This window comes from Anser anser (genome assembly GCF_964211835.1).
Source record: "Anser anser genome assembly, chromosome: 8".
Taxonomy (NCBI): Eukaryota; Metazoa; Chordata; class Aves; order Anseriformes; family Anatidae; genus Anser; species Anser anser.
Window position 1 is genome coordinate 12677171 of NC_139728.1, and position 20937 is coordinate 12698107.

Below are 20937 nucleotides of genomic sequence, written 5' to 3' on the forward strand. Positions count from 1 at the left end.
TTGAATGGGACTTTAACACAGTAAATCCAGGGGGGTTCGGTGTTCTGCCACATTTCTTTGGTTCTGTGGTGGTGTTGCTTGCACACCACTGGTGAGCCGTAGGCTGTAACTGCATGTGTCACTGACTTTACTGGTATGGTGAATATATAGCTTCCAGCTTCAGATCTGGTTGTTCTTTGTGGCCACGCTTTACGTCTTGGATACTCTCATCTGCTTTTGGGAGGGGAGAGTGAGATGGTTGATTGTTACCAGGTACTGGTGACGGGTCGACTCGGGGCTAGTTAGTGGTAGAGCAGCCCGTGTGTTGGATTGGCAGGAGTACCGCCATGTTCAGACATGGGTGGTGTTTTCAAGTCTAGTGTTCAGCGTTCTTTCCCCTTGCAGTACTTGCAGCTGTCTATCGCTTTAAGCAATACAGAGAGCCAAAATCCCACCAGCTGTGTTGCGAGGACTGCGAGAACTGCGCGGAGATCGCAGCACCTCGGGCTCCTGAAGGAGCTGTGTTTGGGACCGGGAATCAGGCAGAATTGCAAATGGCTGAGAGCAGCAGGGCCCCCGGTCCCTCAGGCCCCAGGCCTGCCCCAGCAGGGCCCCCCAGCTGGTGCCCAGCCCCACGTCCGGGCGGCTCTGGAAGCCCCCCAAGGAGGAGCCCCCCAGCCTCTGCGGGCAGCCTGTGCCAGGCCCCGACCTGCTGCCTGAGGGGCTCCAGGCTGGGCCCTGCCCCTGGGCCTGCCCCTGGGCACCGCTGGCAGCTGCCTGGCTCCATCCAGAGCAGGGCTCCATCCAGACAGTTGGATGCTTGTGCCTTTTTTTAACATTTACCTCTGTAGATAGGATGACACTAAGCTGTTGTTTTCTGGAAGCGCGCGAAGATCCGGGTGATGGCAGAAGACAACTCTTTGCCCTGCTGAAGCCCGCTCCAGAGAATTCATCCAAGCTGGGAGGGTGGACAGGGGCTGTCGGGAGGAACAGATGGTTCTTATTTCTAAATTTACAGTGTTTTCTCCCCTTCCCCCACCCCCTGTGGTCAGATTAAATGATTTCTTTTATTAATTCCAGTGACTTCTGTAAACAGACTGTGTAAATATACATAAACAAATGCCAGATCTGCCTTGGTTTGTACATTTGAGAGCAAATTTCTGGACAGGGGAGGAAGGACGATACAGGCGCGGGTCGCCTTTTATCTTTGCTGGAGTAAGCCTGTCCCCTGGGCTGGGGGTGTGTGCTGGCTCTAAAGGGCAGGGGCCCCAGCAGTCATTGCAACGTCTGGGATGCTTGAAGCCTACAGTTGTTGTTCCAGATGTTGTATGGTTTTTTAAAATTAAAGAAAAAACAAAAAGCTATTAGTATTCCTGATGTGTAGCTGAGAGGATGTTTTGGTGACTGGCAGGTTTTCTGGCAGGGAGGGAAGAAGCTCTGTGGCCGCATTGGGCTGGGGGTAGAGGAATAAGCTGTTGGAGGTACATTCCTGGCATAAAAAAAAAGAGAGTATTTGCTAGAGTATGGGGGAGGCTTTAGCAGGTTTTTACTCTTCAGGATTTCCTTGTGGTGAGGGGTTTAAAAAAATGCAGTCAGTTTTCATCAGAGGTTAGCAGTGGGATTTCTCAAGAACCTCTGTTGGCATCTGTGGTTTTTAATCTCTTCAAAAGGTGAAGAGGTAATATTTGCAGATGACACAGCTCCTGAAGCCAGTACTAATGAAGCTGGTTAGGTGGTTTCAGAGGCGTTTCAAAAGGCTGCAGCAATGTTAGGTTATTCCGTAGCACAGCAAATAGAATACTCCATGGATGTGTGGAGTATCGCATGATGGAGGGAGGTGTTTGACCTATTCACTTCCACTGATCTGCGTTAATTCTTGGCTACACTGGCCAAAACACTCAGCCATACATTATTGGATGAGTCTTCATTGGCAGGTGAGATTAATTGAATCATTAATTGGTTTTAGTAATGGAAGATATAATGAAGGGAGAATGGGAATGCCCAGTGGGCTCAAAATCTCCGTGATAACATCACTGAAGACAAGGTTAAAAAAAATTCTACTGAAACTCAGGGATTTTTCAGTGCTGTCATTAGGAAGTGATTATCTGCAATTTACAATGGTGCTTATTTTACATTTGATTTTAGCAGCTCCAGCAGGAAAAGGAGAGGCTGAGGGGAGGACAAATGACAAGCTCGTCCTCCTGGAGCAGTGCAGCTCAGATAGGTTTCTTGCCCTTGGCCTCTTCTTCACTCCACACCTTGCAAAATACTTCCAAGCTCATCTCTCCCCTTTAAGAACTTGGAGAAGGGAGGAAAAATTTTAGAGATGAAAAGACTTGGGACAGAAAAGTTACTATGGGAAGTAGCATCCTTCGATGTACATGCAGCAGTGCAGGATGTGTTTGGGAAAACCGGTGAAGTTGGCTGTCTGTCTGCAGATGGAGGTTGATGGGCTTCAGTGGGAACACCTACCTTCTACTCTGGTGCAAAATAAATCCCATTCAGTGTGAACTGCTGTGGTACATCATTTAAGCTCTTCTGTCTTTATGCTGAATATCAGTTAAAGCTCCTTGGATTGGTTTTGAGAGTGTATGAGTGTAGCGTCTCAAAGTCCTACCTACCTTTTTCCAAAGGAGGGATAACCTCAATGCTTACTTAAAGAAGCAAAATTTTCTAAAACGCTGAAAACCTCTTTTAAGCCAGCAACACAATGCTTTAATTTCCTGTTGGATAAAGCCTTGGCAAATGTAAAATATTAAGTGGTCAAATGAATACAGGGATTATCCTTTTTTGGGAAGGGTGGAGGTGGGGATGCCAGCTCAGCCACTCTGTCCAACCCATTGTCCATCAAAGCAGTTGATGCTATTCCTCTGCTGCCAGGGTGGTTGCTGGAGCCTTCTGCTTGAAGCTTGTGACCTTGCAGCTCGGTGGGTGGAGGAGCTGGATTTGTTTTACGTGCTGTTCTGCAGTTGGGGCCCGGTGGGGCTTCTGCGATGGGAAGGGGAGGCTTCTTCTCTGCAGCTGCAAGTTAAAGGATAAACAAGAGGAAAAACAAAAATGTTAGCACAGTTTGTGCTTGGTTGGGCTGTCCAGACACTGAGCAATGAAAACAGACCAGATGTGGCGTATCTGGTGTGAGTGGTTTTGGCAGTCCTCTTTGTGGAGCACCATCCTTCCCAGGCCTGCACGCTCAGCTGGGTGCAGGACGCGATGGGATTTCCCTCTGGAGACTTCACTGTAGACCTGAATTTTTTAATTTCTTCTTCCTTTCTTAATGCATTCCCTTGAGGAGAGGGAGAGTTGTGGCTGTTGAGCAATGGTTGTGGCTCATCTGAACAGCTTCCATACTTGCATGGAACAAAAAAAACCCACAAAAAACCAAATGCACTTTTGCCAAAGCTGTGCAGGTACCAATGTAAGATGATGGTCACCTGTCCCCCTGTCTGTAGTACTGCCAGAGGACTTCACAGTTAGGGCAAATATTAATACTTCTTTCTCTTTTTGCATTATTTCAAATAACCTTCCAAACCTACAAAAGTTGAACATGTCCATGGTCATGCAGTTTGTAAAGGGGGAGAAAAGTCATGCAAAAATGTTATAAAGGGTGTGTTGATGTCTTGTTCTGGAAAACAAACTTAGAGTTTAGTTTTAACTTTAAAATGAATTGAACGTTGTATATGTGTTGTCTTCAACAGCGTAACCACAGACATGCTGTTGAAGATGACATGCATAGAAAAATCAGTAAAGAAAGGGGTTCTTTGGAAAAATTTAAATACCTTGACTTTATCTGGGAGATTTCTTGTTTTTTTTTTTCTTTCACTGTTCAGAAAAAGAAATAGATTAGATCAGGAGTTGAGTCAGCTACAGGTTTCTTATCAACCTTTCATTATTTCATCATTTTCTTTTTTATTTAAATAGGCTTGAAGGTTCCTTTTTTTTTTTTTGTTCTGAATGATGTTTTGTTTGAATGCACTTCCAAGATTCATGGTTAATGGTGGGTGTTAGGATTGAGAGATTATCCCAACACCCTAGTGCCTCATTGTTTGACAGGGAAGTGGGAGCTGGGGGGGATTAGCTGCTTCTAAAGGGATTTCAAAGGGGTGTGGGAAAAGGGAGAGCTGCAAGTTTCCTGTGTGCTGACAGTGAGTGTCCATCGAGGCCTGGAACATAACCTCAAAGGTCTCATAACTAGAAATTAGTGGTGGTGGGTTTTTTCTTTTTTTTTCTTTTTTTTTTTTTTTTCCTCTGGTGCTCCTTTAAACCCTAGGTTGAGACTATTCTATGCAAATAGGATTGGCACAGCTTCATGTTTGTTTGCTGTGGAGATGCAAATATTTAGGGAAACTTTGCTTAGCAAATACGTGAGTAAATCCACCTTTTTCAGCTCTAAAGATATTTGTGTCAGAGGGACCTTGAAATATTTGAGTGCTCTGTCTTGAGCGAAACAGGTGACTCTTGAGAACTGATTAAAAAAAAAAACACAAACGATATTTTTGGTGTGACAATGTAATATATGAATGCAATTAAACAGCATGCTGATTTTCCTCTTTTGCATCTGCACACTTACAGCTTTACTGGTGAAGTTCATCTTGTTTCCAAAGCTTATTGGCATGTCCCTGAAAGGGCTGGGAACAGCCTGGCTTTGTTTTCCCATGAGTTGGGGGGAAATAGATTTCAGCCAGTGAGTCTGGGGGAGGATATGGCCGTGTTAGGCAGCGTGCTTTAAATCGCAGGACCATTACTACTTGGTCACTTGGTTAATGAAGCTTTACATAGTTTGTGTACTTAATGTTCCTGGGAGATCGAAATGCTCTTAAAAAGCAAATCTGTCCAACAGCCCTGTCCTTCTACAACATAAATTAAAATATGAAGTAACCAGATCTGGCTAGGTGATAAGCTGAGTGTTACTGGAGAAAACAAAGCCGCATCTGGTCAGTGCACTGATGTGATTTTGTGCTCCGTTCTGGAGCAGTGACCTCTGTCTGGATAAAAACTACTTGGCTTACACAGATTTTTAACTGAACTCTCTCAAATTTTATTTCTGTTGCTGCTCACATTGACTTAACTTCAGCACTTAGGGTTTCTGGATAGAGGAAGACTGAGAGGAGGAAACTGCATGCTTACAGCTGAAGTAAGGGGTAGGAGTTTAAGCATGAATGCATCCGAAAACTTCCTAAAGGTCCCTTTCCCTTAGGTCTTTTCCAAAGTAAGCTCTGCTTACTCTAGCAGTACTTTACCACTGTATATACTGCACTTTAAATTACAGGACAAGCTGCTGCCTTATTCTCAGCAAAACCAGCTATTCCAGGAAAATAACCCTCATCTTCCCCCAGGCTGTGTCAGTGCTGTCAATTTTTTTGTCCAGGTTTGTACCTTTTTCCCCGCTGTTCTCACCACATTTCAGAAATTAGCAGCACTCATCTGGATTTCTTTATACACCTATAACAATAAAAAAGTAATAACAATAAAAGTCCATTGCTGTTTTTAATCAACTGAAAATTAACTTTTTACTTCTGTCTTTTGCTTTGCAAAGAGCAATTGAGTTAAAAAGCTCAAACAACTTCTTGCAGAAGTAGACCAGGTTGATCTGGAAATGATTAACGCTATTGTTAGTATTGATCTAAGTCTCTCCTGTTGTCATCTGTGTAAAATCTGGCATGTCTAATCACAGGCTGATAGCTTTTTACAGCAGCCCTTTTCTTTGCCTTGGTTTATGTGAGGAGACCTGAAATTAAACTATACTGGGTGCACTGAAAAACTTTTTCTTAAGAAAATTTCCTCACGTCTGAGCAGGCAAATGGTAGTAGAAGTGACTCTTTCTGACTTTTTATGAAATACAAATTTTATTTCCTTTAAAGTTTTTTTTTCAGATAAAAATAACGTTGTATTCATGCAAGTAATTTACAGCAAAATATGGGGTTATTAGACCATGGTGAAAGGAAATCTGAGCATGCGCTCACCTTATCCACAGATTTGAAGTTCTCCGAGTTTTGTTCTGCTTTTGGAGTAGGAACTGTGAATGAAACCATTTCCCAAATCCACCCACCGAGGCTTTGGAGCAGGGAGACATCCAAGAAGGTTGTTGCCGTCCGTTTGCTCATCCAGAGGGAGGCTCTTACATCCGGTATCGTTCCATTTACTTTGTGCGTTAAAGCCTTTTTATGACAGTGTGACAGGAGGCTCATGGAAATTTTCCTAGTGACTCAGGAAACCGTAGCTGTTAGTTTACTCTTTGCAAACATGAGGCAGTTGTGTTTCTGGTTCTGGAATGCATCTTATGGAAGTAACTCACCCAAGAATTTGGTCTGTGCCCTGTCGTGCCCCGCATAGTTTCTGAACGCTTTTCTCTTTTTCTGCTTGGTTGGACAGAAGGAGGAAGCTCTCTGCGGCAATGACAGTTCTTGTTAGCGTTATGGAAAAAGTCAGCCAAAGAGGGAACCAGGATTCAAACACTCATCTTCACCTCTTGCGGCTTTCGGCTTCTGCAGTCAGGTGTGAGGTATCCCTGTCAAGGAGATCAGAAGATGCAGGACTTCCCATCCGTAACTCGGGAGGCTCGTATGTAGGAAGCCATATGTTATTAATTCCTCTACTCACTGGGCTGCTTCCGTCCCACCCTTCCTGTTGTATTGCTAAAATATTGGGAATTGTGCAGGTCTCTGGTTGCCTGCTTTGAATGTCTTGCTTCACCTGAGAAGATCTCAGCAGCCACTGAGTTGTCTTACTGCCTCTCCTGTCCATCTGCTGCTCTACGGTAATGAAACACCTTGCATTTAAGACTAGAGATGAAGTCCTTGGAAAGCTTTCCATTTCTAGCACTCGTTATTTTCAAACTAGAAACACTCAAGTAAGGTTTTTCACTTATATTCTAGTGTGAGGGTCTATAATGAGAAGTCCAAGTGGGTTTGAAGGTTAGAAGGCAGTGTTGGTGGTACATGCATTTTTGATGAGTGAAAATCCTTCCCCCACTTCTCCAGCGTGTTTATAGTGTTTCCTTAATGCGGACAGATCCTGGGTTTGCCTTTTTTCTTCTTTCAGAGGCTTATGCTATTGCTGAATCTCATTCACTAAAATGTTTTGTTGGTGAATTTTGTTTTTCAAGTGGAGACCCACGACGGTGTGCATTGTGCCACAAGATCGCTGTGTCATTGTGGCTGATGTGTGCTGCTACTGAGGGCTTAAAACTAATTGGTTTTATTTTTTGGTCTGTGACTGAACCTATTAATTAGTTCGACAATATGTATTGATGCCTTCATTTGATATCAGAAGTTTAGTGGGAAATGGTAGGCTTTAAAAAATATTTATCTGATCAGGCCATCAAATAAGCAAACCTAGAATTTGTATGATTTGGTATCTTTGTTTTTTCTTCATTTCTGTTGCACTGAGTTACACAAATCCATCTTGGAGTGATAAACGTATTGATAGCTTTAGCTAGCTCCTTGCTCAGGAAGGAGTGCTGACAGTATTTAAGAGGGTAGAAGTAAGAAGCTTATCTTCCTGGGTGGCGTCAAGCAGATTAAATTATTCCATTTTCCAACTGTTGGCTTCCCATGAGCAGCCCACGCTTTTCCAGATTTTTATGTTTAGACACCCCGATGTTTTACTAATGGTGAAATCTGAAGATTAACATTTGGGGTTGGTGTGGTGGTAGTTTCCCTTGACCTCTGAATGAGGAACCTATCTGGGGAACAAGGAGATATGGTTATACTGCAGTGAGCTTTAGGAGAAGCAAAGCCCTTGTTGCTCTAAGTCACCAGCAGACTGAAGAGCACGATGCTCTTCAGCTCTGATGGAGTGTCTGTGGATGGAAGGAGCCACAGGTAGGTCGGTTTGGATTTGACTGTCACTGAAGGTGATGGAAGCAAAGGCTGGAGAGTGCCATTGGGATTTGACTGGGCGCAGGAAGCTGCTCGGGCAGTTGCTGAAGGCTGCTCGCAGGGGGTTCTTCTGCAGTGACCTCCCTGCAACGTCCTGCGCAGTAACGCCGGGGCTGGTGAGCCTACTCCTTGTGAAGTGAGTGGGTTTGCTTTTGCCTTGCCTGGACTTTGTTCTGTGTTTCTGCAGCTGTTCCTAATCCACAGTTCTTACTTAAAGGCAGCTCTGACTTCTTGAGTGTCGTGACCCCTGACCATCTGGGAATTAAACGTATTTCTTTGAGTAGCTTCCACCAGCCTGCTCAGCCTGTTCTTTACGATATAACTGCCTCCCTGTTCAACTCCTAACAAGGTGAATTAATTAGGGAGTTATTAGGGTTTGCTTGCATTCCTGTCATCAGGAACAGGTCACTATCATTTAGCTTTATACCGGTGGTTGTACAGCCTATGTGTCGAGACCAGCAGATAAGCTCTAGGGATGAACGTCCCTGTGAATGGTCTTTTCCCTTGCTAACGTCTAATGTTTTGTTTCCACCGGGGCTCTTCTTGGAAAACATAGTTTGTAGGAAACTTGTTTGATGTTACATCGTCTCAGCGATATCCCAGGTGGTGTTTAGTCTCACTTCCAGCTGCGAGGTCAGTAGCTTCTTTGAAATCTTTCCTTTATAAAGGAGCAGCAAAGTGATGTTCTTTGTCTGGAAATCTCCCTCTGACGCAAAATGGTAAGGAAAGTTTGTGCACACACATGCATTTTTTAAAAAAATATATATATAAATAAATCCAGCCTGTAGCCTAGTTAGGGAGGAGTTTTGATGTACAGATAACTTTCCAAATCTAGGTTTAGTGTCGATACCTCTTTTTTTTTTTTTTTTTGGGAGCCTGACATAAAGCAGATTTGGCTCCATTCTAGTCTGTCCTTGCATTAAACCAAGGACTTCAGATCTTGAAGCTGAGTGTACTCAGAAGCCTGGAGTTAGCATCCCCTTTGAAGTGTCAATAGAGAGCATCCAGTTTCATTTTTTTGTTAGTGGTTTTCCGAAATAATCCTATCGAGCTGTTTCTGTGGGAAAATGGTCATGCTAAGCCATGCTTCCTTCTCAAGTATGCTTTCTGGTTTTGCTGAATTCTCTCTCCTTAGAAATAATCACTGTGCCTAGAGATTTGGTGTGTTTCCAGAAAGGATGTGTAGATGGACATGAACTTGCGTGTTTTAATGCACCTTTGTAACCTTCATGAGTGTTTTCGGTGTGTGCATTTCATTCTCCAGGTACAGATTTGAAGGCATTCGCTAACTGCTGTCGTGAGTGGAGAACTGAAGCGCAGTTCCCTCTCTGCTTCGAGAAAAAAAAAATTGGAAGAAGCTTTGTTTCTGACTTTCCAAAACATATTTGAAACATAAGTCAGTGGCAAGCTTTGTTTTGGAAATGGCCTCGCTCCAGCAATGGCTTTGCCAAGTCTGTTTATCCCAATTCCTTCCTCAGCTTAATAGGCTGAGAAAGTAAAACTATTGTGTGGGTGGCTGGTTGAAAATGGTCCTTATGGATATTGCTGTAATTTGTTTCACAAATAGTGATAGCTTGTACATAAGCCTGTAATTCACATAAAATGCGTTAAGGGATAGTGTGAAGGCATGGGAACTGCTACTTGAGATCCAGGCAGGACTCTGGCAGGAGGAGAGACGGGCTGGTGGAAAAGGCAGAGGTTTCTCAGCATGATGGAGAGATGGAAGGTGTGGAAGCTCTGGGCCGTGCTGAGTGATGCGATTCAGATGTGCTAGAAGTTAGTTCTCTCAAACGGTTTTCGAAGAATGCAAAACTTCCTAAATACTGGAGAAAAAAGAAAGCTGTCCTGGCTGCCCCGAGCCAGGTGATGGATGCGAACAGCAGCAGTGCTCTTTCCAAATAGCTGCGGTGTTAGTTATGGCCTGTGTCTGAAAAAAGCTTTGGCTGGTGAGTGGGAGGTGGAAGGGCAGGGGCGGGAGGGAGATAAACCACCGAATTCTCTGGAATTTGGGTGGTTTCGGGTTAGGAAAATGTGTCGCCTCCTGCTGGTTGTGAAGACAGCACCGGTCTGGACAACTTGTCTCACTCCTAGAGCAGCTGCTGCTGCTGGATTTGCTGCTCTCGTATAGTCGTATAATTTAATATGTTTATAATTAGGCTCAACAGCACGAGTTGTGTATTTTTGATGTCTGATTCAGATAGGAGCAAAGTCAGGCGTTAGAGCTGCTGCGGGTTATGAGCACATATGGAGGATGAGGGCGAGTGGGGAAGGGGCTGCCTTTCCGAGGCGAGGGGACGGCCCAAAAACCCTCACTTAACAGGAGCTGGGGAACGCGTTGTTGGACTCGGTCCGGAGATGGGAGCGCAAGGGCTGCTCGGCGTCCCGCCGGCATGGGCAGGCCTGACCCACGTCCCCTCTGCTGCCTGTGGCCGGGGTGCTTGGGCTTGTCACTCGGTTTGCTGGGCTTGCAGAGCCGTGGCACTGCACGTGCCGGACGCGTGCTGGTTGAACGAGCGAGGGGCCGGCACCAGGCTGCCGGAGCACGGCCCTCCTGGGGGAGCTCGCGCTGCCCTTGCGCAGAAGAGCGGACCTCAGGAAAGCCCTGCACTGCCTTCCCTCCCTGCTAAAAGGCTCCCTGATTCAACTTTTTTTTTTACCATAGCAAGTGAGTAAAATCTGCATGTTCCTTAAATACATGGCTTTGCCGTTCTCAGCAGGTTGCCTGATACTCGAACAGCCTGTTTGCAAGGCACTGCAGTGCGGTCCGATGAAGCTTTTTTCTTCTTGCAAGAAGTTACGTTTCACAGTTGGCCAAACATCGTGTTTAAAGTAGCTACACCTTCATTTTGTTGCTGTTTAAACTTTTGCTTTTTTTGCGACTTCTTATGTTGCTTTAACTTGAATCTTATGAGAAAGACATGGCAGTGGGTCAGGTTTGCTTTGGTTCCTTCAGAGATACTTTCTTACCCAAGAACCAGCCGTAAGAGAGGCATCTTACCCCATTGCCAGGGATGGGAAGCGCTGCCTGTATATGACTCAGCTGAATGCTTTTTGGTGGATCTCTGACCTCCTGGTGCCACCAGTGTGCGCTGTGGTGGTGGCTGCTTGCTTCAGTTCCTACTGGGTGGTAGCTGCATCTCCTGCAGGAGGCACTGGGTTGGAAAACTGAACCTCGCTGTGGCTCCAGGGTCCCTTGGGATTGGGAGCGGGTGGGAGCTGCCACATTTAAGGGATTGCAACTGCTAAAGTCCCTGGTGGGGGGGTCATTACGGTTTATCGGTGGTGAAATGATTGCTTCTTAGCAGTTGCCTTGCCTTCTGCTGGGAATAAAGGGCAAAAGACAGCTTGCTCTCATTTGGGGGAGAGGTAAGTAAACCCCAGCAGTAAACCCCAACTCTTCGATACCTCTTGAGTTGGAGGAGCAACTTGGTTTGACCCATACCTGTTGAGCACAGGCCATGGAGCAGTTTCTGGGCACTTGGTACCAGCAGATGAACTTGCCAAGGATCCCGATCTGGGATCCCGGTCTGCCGTCACCCAGATCTTCTTGCCTTGGTGATGATGCTGGTGGCAGGAGGTAGCCTTGCAGTCTGGGTACGTGAACGAAACAGAGCCCTTCCCAAAATGGCACGTGGAGCCCTCGATCATCTGTGATCCGTCTGCACTTGCCATTTTAGAACAAGCTTTTATCATTTGTGCTGAAAAAGGGCTTTGAGGCTGCTTGTGCTGATAGGACTTCCGTGTTGTACACGATATCTATCTTTCGAGTCCCTAATGAATAAACACAGCTGGCTTTTTTGGGAAGTCAACTTAACATCTTTGCATCAAAGCTGTACAAATAAAGCAGCAAGCCTTACTGAATTATTGGACAACATCTTCTGATTTTTATGCTGATCCACATGCTGACTTTTCATCATCAGATGAAAAACATTTCTTTTTTTTTTTATTATTTCCTGAGGCTGCCTGCAGCCCATGCAGGGGGAAGCAACTTTCCCCTCCTCCCCCTTTGGAAACATGGCTGGAACAAGCAGCCTTGATGACTTATCAATGTTGGATTATTATGCAATAATTTACTAGGCAGCCTTTTGCTGTCCGGACCGCCTACACTCACAAGTCAATTGTGCCTTTGTTCAGGAGTGCTTGGAAGAATGCATGACCTAATGGGGTGGTGGGAGTTCATGTTCATTCCAGTGTGCTAAAGGCTGCGCCAGTTCCACCGAGTGTCCCAAACGCGTTTCCTTCCTCCTGCCCTGTTTTGGTACGAATGCCTAGAAAAAGCAATCTGTATTTGTTTCTCCAGGGGCTTTCTTAAAAACACAAACACTCAACTCTAGTGGAGCTCTGCGTGCTGAAATCTCTTTTGGTGGAGCATGGTTTGTAATTAGGTTATGTTAAAATCCTTCAGACCTTTCTTGTTCACAACACACCTGCCTGAATCCCTAGGTCCTTTAGGAGAGGACAAGAAAATCAACCGAAGTTTTATCATTACCACTTTTCACAGTATGTTCCCAGGAAGGCCACCATGCAGAATGAGATCTGTCGTCCGTGATGCTGCGAGGTGTTGTTTTTCTAAGGAAGATCAGAAAAGGAAAAACCCTGCATTTTCTTTTTTTTTCAGACTCTGGCTATTCCACTTTATGTGCAATACCAGTGCTGTAATCTTCCTCCTCCACAAATTTTCCCAGAAAAGCTAGGGTGTAGTTACAATGGACATTTGCTCTAGAACTATAATAATTTCTTGCTTTTTGTCATAAGTTTGGCCATTTCATGTGTATGTGATGCAAGCGACATAACTTACCAGTTATGTGTCTTGCAGGTGTTGGGCTGATGTTTAGTAAACCTTTTTTATTCCAAAAGAACAAGTTGCTCTGGAAGTTTCTCATTCTCCCATCCTTTTAATTACTGTCCTGCTTTCATCGCTCATCTGCATGCTGGAAAACCCTTTCCCATTCCGCAGGATGGGATAACTCCTTCTCCTTAAATACTGCCTTTGCACCAGTGGTCCCTGTGCTCTAGGGGGGGTTTCTAGCGTGGAAGGCTGCCCAAAATACGGCAGTAGCTGAGAGTCTGGAGTAGTGGACTCAGGAAGCAGCAATCAGTCTTGAATAAGAGCTCGCTACCTTGCTGGCTTCTGTCTGCCAGCATCAGTGTTTGTGTTCCTTGCAGCTTTCTGCTGGTGTAGGGTCGCAGTACCTCTGCTCCGCCCTGTGGAAGCTGCTGCCTCCTGCTATTGCTGGTAATTCTTCGTTCCTCAGAGAGGAGCGATAAGTGTTCTGCTGCCCTCAAGTCTTTTGCTGGTTCAGCATTGTGCTGGTGGATGGTGGGTGACAGTTCAAGAAGGCAGAACGGAGTTAGGAGTGAGAACAAGAGGGGTGCATGGCTTTGGGTGCCTTCCAGTTCTGTGGGCTGGCAAACCTGGCCTTTCGTCCTGGGACTGAGAATGGGACGGGTCAGATGGGACAAAAAGCAAAAGCAAATGCCAGGGGTATTGAGAGCTGCTCGCTCTTTGTCTCGTCACTGTGAATTGGAAATGAAATCTAGTAACAAAGTAATAAATATGCTACCGTGTTGTTTTCAGTTCTTTCAAATTTTACATGGAATTGTCGTCAGCAGGTGTCTCTAAGAAAAAAGCTGCTTGAAACTGGAGCTAACCAAAGGAGAAACATCCAGAGCAATGCTGAGCTGTTTCATTACTATTCAGAGAATTTTGCTGAAAATACTTGTGCAGAAGTTTGACTCTGCCTGACGTGGTCTTCTCAGATGGACTTTTATCCTCAGCAGCAAAACTTAACAGCCGCGTTTTAAAGCTTACTGCTTGGAGGCTGCACTGAGGAGTTGCAGAGAATAAAGGAGAGGGAGCGTGAGCTCTTTCTGAAGCCATGCAGAGGATGTGAGCAGACCGATAATGAAGGAGGCAAGTGTCGGTCGGGGCTTATCTCAAAGGCATCTGCTCACAATCCAGTGCTTGTAGTCAGAGTGCCAGCTGGCGGGATGCTTTCCTGATGTAAATTATCCATCCCTTCTGAGGGGCCTGAGCACAAGGAGGCCTTTTGTGTCTAGGGATGAATTCCTAACTTGGGGGGAAAGGGAGGAGTTTCTTGTAAAGATCTAAATAGCATTTACTTAAATTTTCCAGGCTATCCTTACGGTTTTCAGCATGGTGTGTTTCCTGCTAGACCCTGGGATGCATAAGTGGGCAACGACCCTGCTGACATCCATCAGCTTGCCTGGAGGTTGTGACCGGTTTGACAACACGGTCAGGTTGTTGGGGGTAGTGTTTAGCAGCTTTCAGCACAGGGAACATCTCTGATACCATCTTTACCACTTCTCCAGGCACTCAGGCTTGCTCAAATCTGGAACTGAAGTGCTGCCTTGAAGGCTTTTGCGTGTGCCTGCTTTCTTAAGAGAATGCTAGTATGTGAGACCAAGTAGACCAAACCGTGATTAAAAAAATTATCAGTGTCTAGGAACAGAAGAACAGTGACTTCTTGTCCTCCAAATTAAACATTTAAAACTACCTTTCACCTAGTTATTGCTGTTGCCGTTTCTCAGGGTAATAGTAGCATGTATTTATTCAGCCCTGCAAGACTTGAAGGCAGCCTGGAAGCCTTAGCTTTGCTAGCAAAAAGGCTCTGCAACCTTGAAGAGCCCTGCTAGCGGCCAGGCTGCTAAGCACAGCTTTTGCACTCAGTATAAACAGGGGGAAAACGTATTTCAACACTGTCAGCTGTCTTGGGTAAACGCTATTGTTCCAGCAGTATTTACCCGTGGCGAGCTGATACAGTGCTGGAGCGCAGCCCTGCTGCATGCAGTAACCGCATTCCTGCGTCACACCGTTAGCAAGGCGTCTCAAGTAGTTCCACTGCCAGCTGAAATGGATTTCTTTTCACCTGGGCAAACCTGTGCAGTTTCCAGTGCGTTTTCTTTGGCCCATGGTGTAAAACTGCAGATGAAGACTTGTGCTTTCCAATTAGCGCAAGAGATTTCTGTGGAAAAATGTTTTTGTGCTGCCGAGAGTGCATTCTGCACGTGTTGTACCTTTAGCTTAGGTGTGTGGTTTTGTTTTTTTTTTTTTTTCAGGGAGCTGTAGGAGACCTGATTGGGGAACAGAGCTATAATCTAGTTGTAATAGAGAAGGGGAAAAAAAACAGGGTTGTTTGCATGCTATGGAGGTGGCATGGTTGTTTTCGTTGGGACGGCCCTGCAAACTTTACAATCTGTTTCTTTTCTTGGGACATGCAGGCTGTGAGCTGGCCTTCCTGCTAGAGTGTTTTGTGTTTGCAGAGTGTAAGCACAAGCCCGCTTCTCCTCTTCATTCGCTGGATTCTTTCACCGCGTTTCCTCCCTGAAGTCATCTTGATGAAGCCTGAACTCAGGGGTTTTGCTTCTCTCTAGAGAGAGGCTGTCCCAGTTTAAGAAAACCAAGCTATTTGTGCACGTCTGGCTATCGGTTTGTGTCTGTGCTTGCCTCGAGGTTCTGCTTACCTGCTCTTCACCTTTTAGCACTCTTTGCCTTCGGCGAGGGGTTGTTCTTGAGAAGAGACCACATAGCAGGAGAAATGGGAAGCCTGTGAGGGTCTGATTTAAACACCTGATATATGCTTCCTCCTCGCTTTGCGCTGAGACTCATACAAAAAATGCTTCTAAATAGAAAGGGGGTTGCTCATCTCCTGCGTGAATTGGGCAGCAAGAGGAGGCTTATCCCAAGTTGTATTACGATGTTGAGTGTTCACACTTGTAGTTTCTGGCTCCTGTGGAATCAATTTGTCGTTAACAGTGTGATTGCTTCTCACTTGTTGCCTTCCGTGTGTGAGGAGCTCGTGTCAAGTGGCTTGACCCCAAACCAACAGTGAGCTAGCACTGAGCAAGAGCCACAGATCGTGAGTATCTGGCTTCCAGTCTTGTGCTTAGGTCATCGTCAGCTTGCACACTATATAAATAGTAATGGGCATTTTGTAGGAAGTGCCGGGGAGAGAGATTGTGTCTGTACAATGCCCCAGTTGTCTTCCATGGCATGCCCTAAAGTAGTACTTTTGGTAGACGGGAGTATTGTCAGATTTAGCCTTTAAACATGAGGTTGGTCTTTTGTGTGTGTGTGTGTGTCCTTGCTACATGCCAGCGTCAGTTTTTCAGGTGCAGTATGTATGCGTGTGTGCTGAGTTCGGGACCCTTTACAACGCTTTTTTTGCTACTTCTGTGTTCCCAGCGGTCAGAAGGGACAGCGAGTCATCTCCTGCACCGGCCATGCAGTGAGCGTGCCTAGCACGGGCTGCTCCTGGTGTCCTGCACGCAAGAGCTGCGGCCACTGACCCGAGCCTGACCACTTGGTGTCTCCGGCCCGAGTATCGTGGATGCATCTTGCAGCTGGTGTGACCATGGGAAGGGGCTTCAGCACAACCCTGGGGCAAGGCTCCCGCCCGCAGAGCGGCACCTGCAAACCCCACGTCTCACGTAGAGATGGGGAGATGGAACGTCTTGTCTGGAGTCACTCATTAACTTCAGTTCAAAGCCTAACTTGCGTGAAGCTGAGCTGATTTAAGTCAGGTTAGACAGGTATGAAAGGACTTAAATTGCAGGTGGATTTTCATTGCAGTCAGGTTTTTGCATATGTGCTTCGAGGCACACACTGTTCTCATTGCCTTGTGCTGCCTGGTTTGTTTTAACTTGTGCAGCGAACCACTCTTCAGCAGGTGCAAAGCCTCGCGTTAAACTTTAACACAGTGTAGTTAGTTCATTTTTACAAATTGAGGTTAAATCTGCGTGACCTCCAGGCAGAGAGAGCCTGATTCTTGATCAGTTGAAACTCTTCTGATGGCTTTTTTTTGTAAGCGAAGGGCAGCGGCTGCTGCAGGCTGTGCTCCGAGCACGGTTTTTCTCGGAGGTGGTGGGAGGGTAAGAGAGCGTGGCGGAGATGAAACTCCTGATGATTTGTCCCAGACAAACCTCGCCTTGTCCTTGCGTGCTCCCTACTGCGTGCTGGTGGTTGTGCCTCTCACGTTTCCGTACGGCTGTTGGCTGCCCGCGGCAGATCCGAAATCCAGCGTGCATTTAGCTCCAGGATGGGGTGATCGCCCACAGCCTGCTGGCCAAGGTGCAGCAGTAACAGCCAGCACGCAGCTTGGCCAGTGGAGGAAGGCGGCTGGAGCATGGTGTGGTCCTTGTCCCCTGATGGTTTTCATTGCTTAGAGGAGGAAGCTCCCACGGGTGCATTATGAGCTGTATGGGTTCCTGGCGCTGCTGTCCCCAGTGACCAAGTCCAGTAAGGCTGTGTTGCAGGTTATTATTCCTATCGGTTGAATAACGCTGGAGGACAGTGGTTATTACTGTCCTACCACCACCACGTGCGGGTGGTGTTCCTCAGCCTAGAGCCTCACAGGGAGATGGCATCCAGTGCAACATCCCGGCTCCTGGTGCAGGAACGCCAAGGTGGAGAATGCAGCAACGTGCCGAGGTGTTAAAGGTTTTCTTGTGGGCGTGAAACCCCTTGTGTCTGGTTCAGTGCACAGGGGTGGGCGCTCAAGTCAGCGGAGAGAGTCTGTTTCAGAGGATGATCTGCTGATGCTCACAAAGCTGCTGGGAGATGAACAGAGGGCAGGGAGGTGGGGTTGCATTTCTCCTCCTAGGAGAGGAAGATACACGGCTAGCTTGTGGGTTGCTGCACTTGGATCCAAAAAGTGTCTTGGCAAATTTAATCATACGCTCTGGGAAACTTAAACCTTGTTGTGTCTTTCCCAGGGAATACACAGAAAGGTGTATCCTTGGTAGCTCAGCGCTGGAGGAAAGGCTTCATGAGCAGAGAGAGTTTGAGCTATTGTCTGATTGGGGGAAGCAGAGGTACAAGACAGGCGCAGTGGTGGGACTCTAACCTCTGGTTAATGCTGCTTCTCCCGTACATGTATTTGGAAAAAATATTACCAAATTGCATGTTTAACTTGTACCTGGCCTTGCACACACAAACTGTTAACGTATATGATGTAATCTGTCATCCTTTGGGGATACGGATGTTATCAGGGATGCCTGTAGAAACGAATTAGAGCTCATAAGCTGTGTGTTTGGTTGCACTGAAATCCGTAGATGTGTTTATTTATCTACTCAGCCTTCCCGTTGACTTCTGCTGTTGGTATCTTCACCTTGTCTTTGCTGGGAAATACAGTACTGGTGCTACTGGGCACTGCTCATCCCATTGGATGGTCCTAGAGGAGATCTTCTAAACAGAACTGCGGTGCAGCTCTCCTCAGTCTTTGTTTTAAGTTGAGTCTTTCTCATGACTTTCTCCTCTCACCTGCAGGAAAGGCCTTCGACATCACATATGTGCGTCTGAAGTTTCACACCAGCCGGCCGGAGAGCTTTGCAATCTACAAACGCACCAGGGAAGATGGCCCGTGGGTGCCCTACCAGTACTACAGCGGGTCCTGTGAGAGCACCTATAACAAAGTCAATCGGGGTTTTATTCGGACTGGAGAGGATGAGCAGCAGGCACTCTGCACGGATGAGTTCAGTGACATCTCCCCTCTCACTGGGGGCAACGTGGCTTTCTCAACGCTGGAGGGGCGACCCAGTGCCTACAACTTTGACAACAGCCCTGTGCTACAGGTATGTGAGCGGGAGCAGCTATCAGATGGTCTGGGCTGAGTTCTTTTGCTTAGTTGTCGTGGGCGGTAGCTTTGTGCTAACTGTGGGCTCCACTTATAGCCCTCATTCAGCCTGAAGGACTGTTGGACAGGTAAGTTGGGTTGAACGATCCAAACAAATGCTTTTGAAGAAAGAGTAAACTCCTGACTCTATCAAAAGTAAGTTTATGGTAAAAAAAACAAAAAAAAAAAAGAAAAAAATTAGTGGCATTAAAGATGACTTCTCAGAGGCATTATGGAAATTATTGGATACTTACCTCACCTCTGCCAACTTAGAAGGCAGTTGTGTGCATCTTGCTGTTTCAAAAAGACCAGGAGATGGTAATGCCTGAGTCAGATTGATATTTGGGGCATTTGCATGTAGGTTTTGAGCATGAAAGTTTAAGAAATGTGGTATTCTAAACAAATAAAGGGTTATTTGAAACCCTAACTTGTTCTATCTCATGTGCTGGGGTGGGGGGAGCTTGGTTTTATCTACAGCATTTAGTTTCTCTTACAAAAGGCTTGGATAAGGGGTTTAGTGGGGGGTTTTTTGTTCTTACCATTCACAGCACTGGCTGGGTAGTGGTCTGGAGCATACCAGTAGCACCAGTTTATCCAGTTTACTTGCCATTTTCTCTGTGCTGCTTGATGACTTTTCCAGATTATATTGCAACAAAGAGCTCAAGCTGTGGAATTTGCCCCATCGGGGCTTGTCTCCTTCCTCTGGAGCTGTGAGCGGCACGCCCTCGCGTCAGCCGTCCTTCCCTGTTCTCATAGATTAGCAAGAGCACGCTGAGTTGTGGGCACCCAGCAGGTTCGGAGCTTGCCTGCCTCCGATCTGCAGCCAGTGGGCAGAAAAGCAGGGTCTGGTAGGGCTCAATTATATAACGGAAAATAAAGATTAATGGGAAAGAGAAGAACTCGCAAAATGGAAAAGAGCCAGTTTGGCCATCTTGTTTGTGCAGCTAGATCTTGCCGTGACCAGATTCCGGTCATTAAGGGTGAACAGAGATCCCAAGTTAGCGGTACGATGCGTGATCTTCTCATAAACTCCCCATAAGGAATGGAGACCTGACCACTGGTTTCCTAAAACACATGCAAACCTCTGGCATTGCTTTTCAGAGCTGAAGTCAGTGTGTGTTTTGTGCTCAGCATTTCCCTGTGTTTATGCCAGTGTTTGTAACTCAGCAAATCTTCTTATTGTGCTGGTTAATCAGCATCGTAGCTGCAGTGCAGTTGTACATGCATGGATGTTTTTCCCGTATTCTTTTTGGTGTTTGAAGGAAAACAGTATTGCAAAAGCTGTAATAAGAACAGTGTGGTGCTAACAGCAGTCAGAGGCTGAAGATGACATGAAATTTGGGGACAGGCTAAGTTTGCTGGCTGTTGCTGGAGGAGGGTAGGGTACTGTGCTGAAGATGCTGTGTAAATATTATGAAAAGCTCTTGTGTTGCAAGTCAGATCTGCCTGCCTGTTTTTCTTCCCACCCTCACTCATCTGTGTGTCTTTTTGTCTGGAGGTGTGTGTCTGCAGACGAGCATACCCTAAAGCTTTTTCCATTCTTGCTTTGCAAGAAAGCTGTTGTCAGCCGGTGAGGTATGTGAGGGCAGCACACAGGCCCCCCGCTCTGTTTGCTGAAGATGTTGCCCACAGCTTCCCAGCTGAGAGTAGCGAGGACCCGAGGAGGCACGGGGAAGGGTAGGCAGGGACAGGAGGGGATGTCTGGAAAACTTATCTGAACTGAGAGGATATGATGCGAGGCTTCCTGGGCAGGGACGCGTGAGCCTCAGAGGTACAGAGGGGGAAATGATGAGGCAGGAGCGTGCTGACTGATGAATGACTGCTGGCGTGACTTACTGAGTGTAAATACAGCTGCTAACGATACGATACGGTGCTGACGGGCGCTGGAGGGGTACGTCTGATGTGTATGTACTCTGGTGGGATTTCTGTCTGCTCTAGGAATGGGTGACGGCTACCGACATCAGGGTGAGCCTCAACCGTCTGAACACCTTCGGAGATGAAGTTTTCAACGACCCCAAAGTTCTCAAGTCGTATTACTACGCTATTTCTGATTTTGCCGTGGGTGGTAGGTGAGTAAACAATAAACCTCTGTATTTGTTTGAAGCTTTTGGTCAGGATTACTGAAGTGCTTTAAAGATTTTGATTATACACATGGTACCATTAGTTTCCAGTCTTTATTGACTGTCCTAAGTCAAAAATGCAGTAGAATGCGTCTCGTGAAGCTTGCAAACACTGTGTATTACCTATTGAGGCTATAAATCTCAGGGACAGACAGGTTGAATATTTTATTTTCCTGATTAGATCAAATGTTAAGCAATTGGGGAAGGGGTACAAAAAGAGTGACAAGGATGTAAAATGAAAGGGAAAATTTTGTTTTTCTACCCAGTGCTTTTTGTGGTTTTGCTTTATGTGTAGTCTAGAATAAAAGCAGAGATGCTGAGATTTTT

At 46.2% G+C, this 20937-nt stretch overlaps 1 protein-coding gene across 1 annotated transcript in view; it reads left to right on the plus strand.

The window, feature by feature from the left end:
• Nucleotides 1–20937, plus strand: part of LAMC1 (laminin subunit gamma 1) — a 63719-nt gene that overhangs the window by 21641 nt on the left and 21141 nt on the right. The window contains exons 2-3 of the mRNA XM_083846133.1: nucleotides 18145–18449; nucleotides 20429–20559. Coding sequence (XP_083702259.1) covers nucleotides 18145–18449; nucleotides 20429–20559 — 436 coding nt within the window. The remainder of the gene's footprint in view (nucleotides 1–18144; nucleotides 18450–20428; nucleotides 20560–20937) is intronic.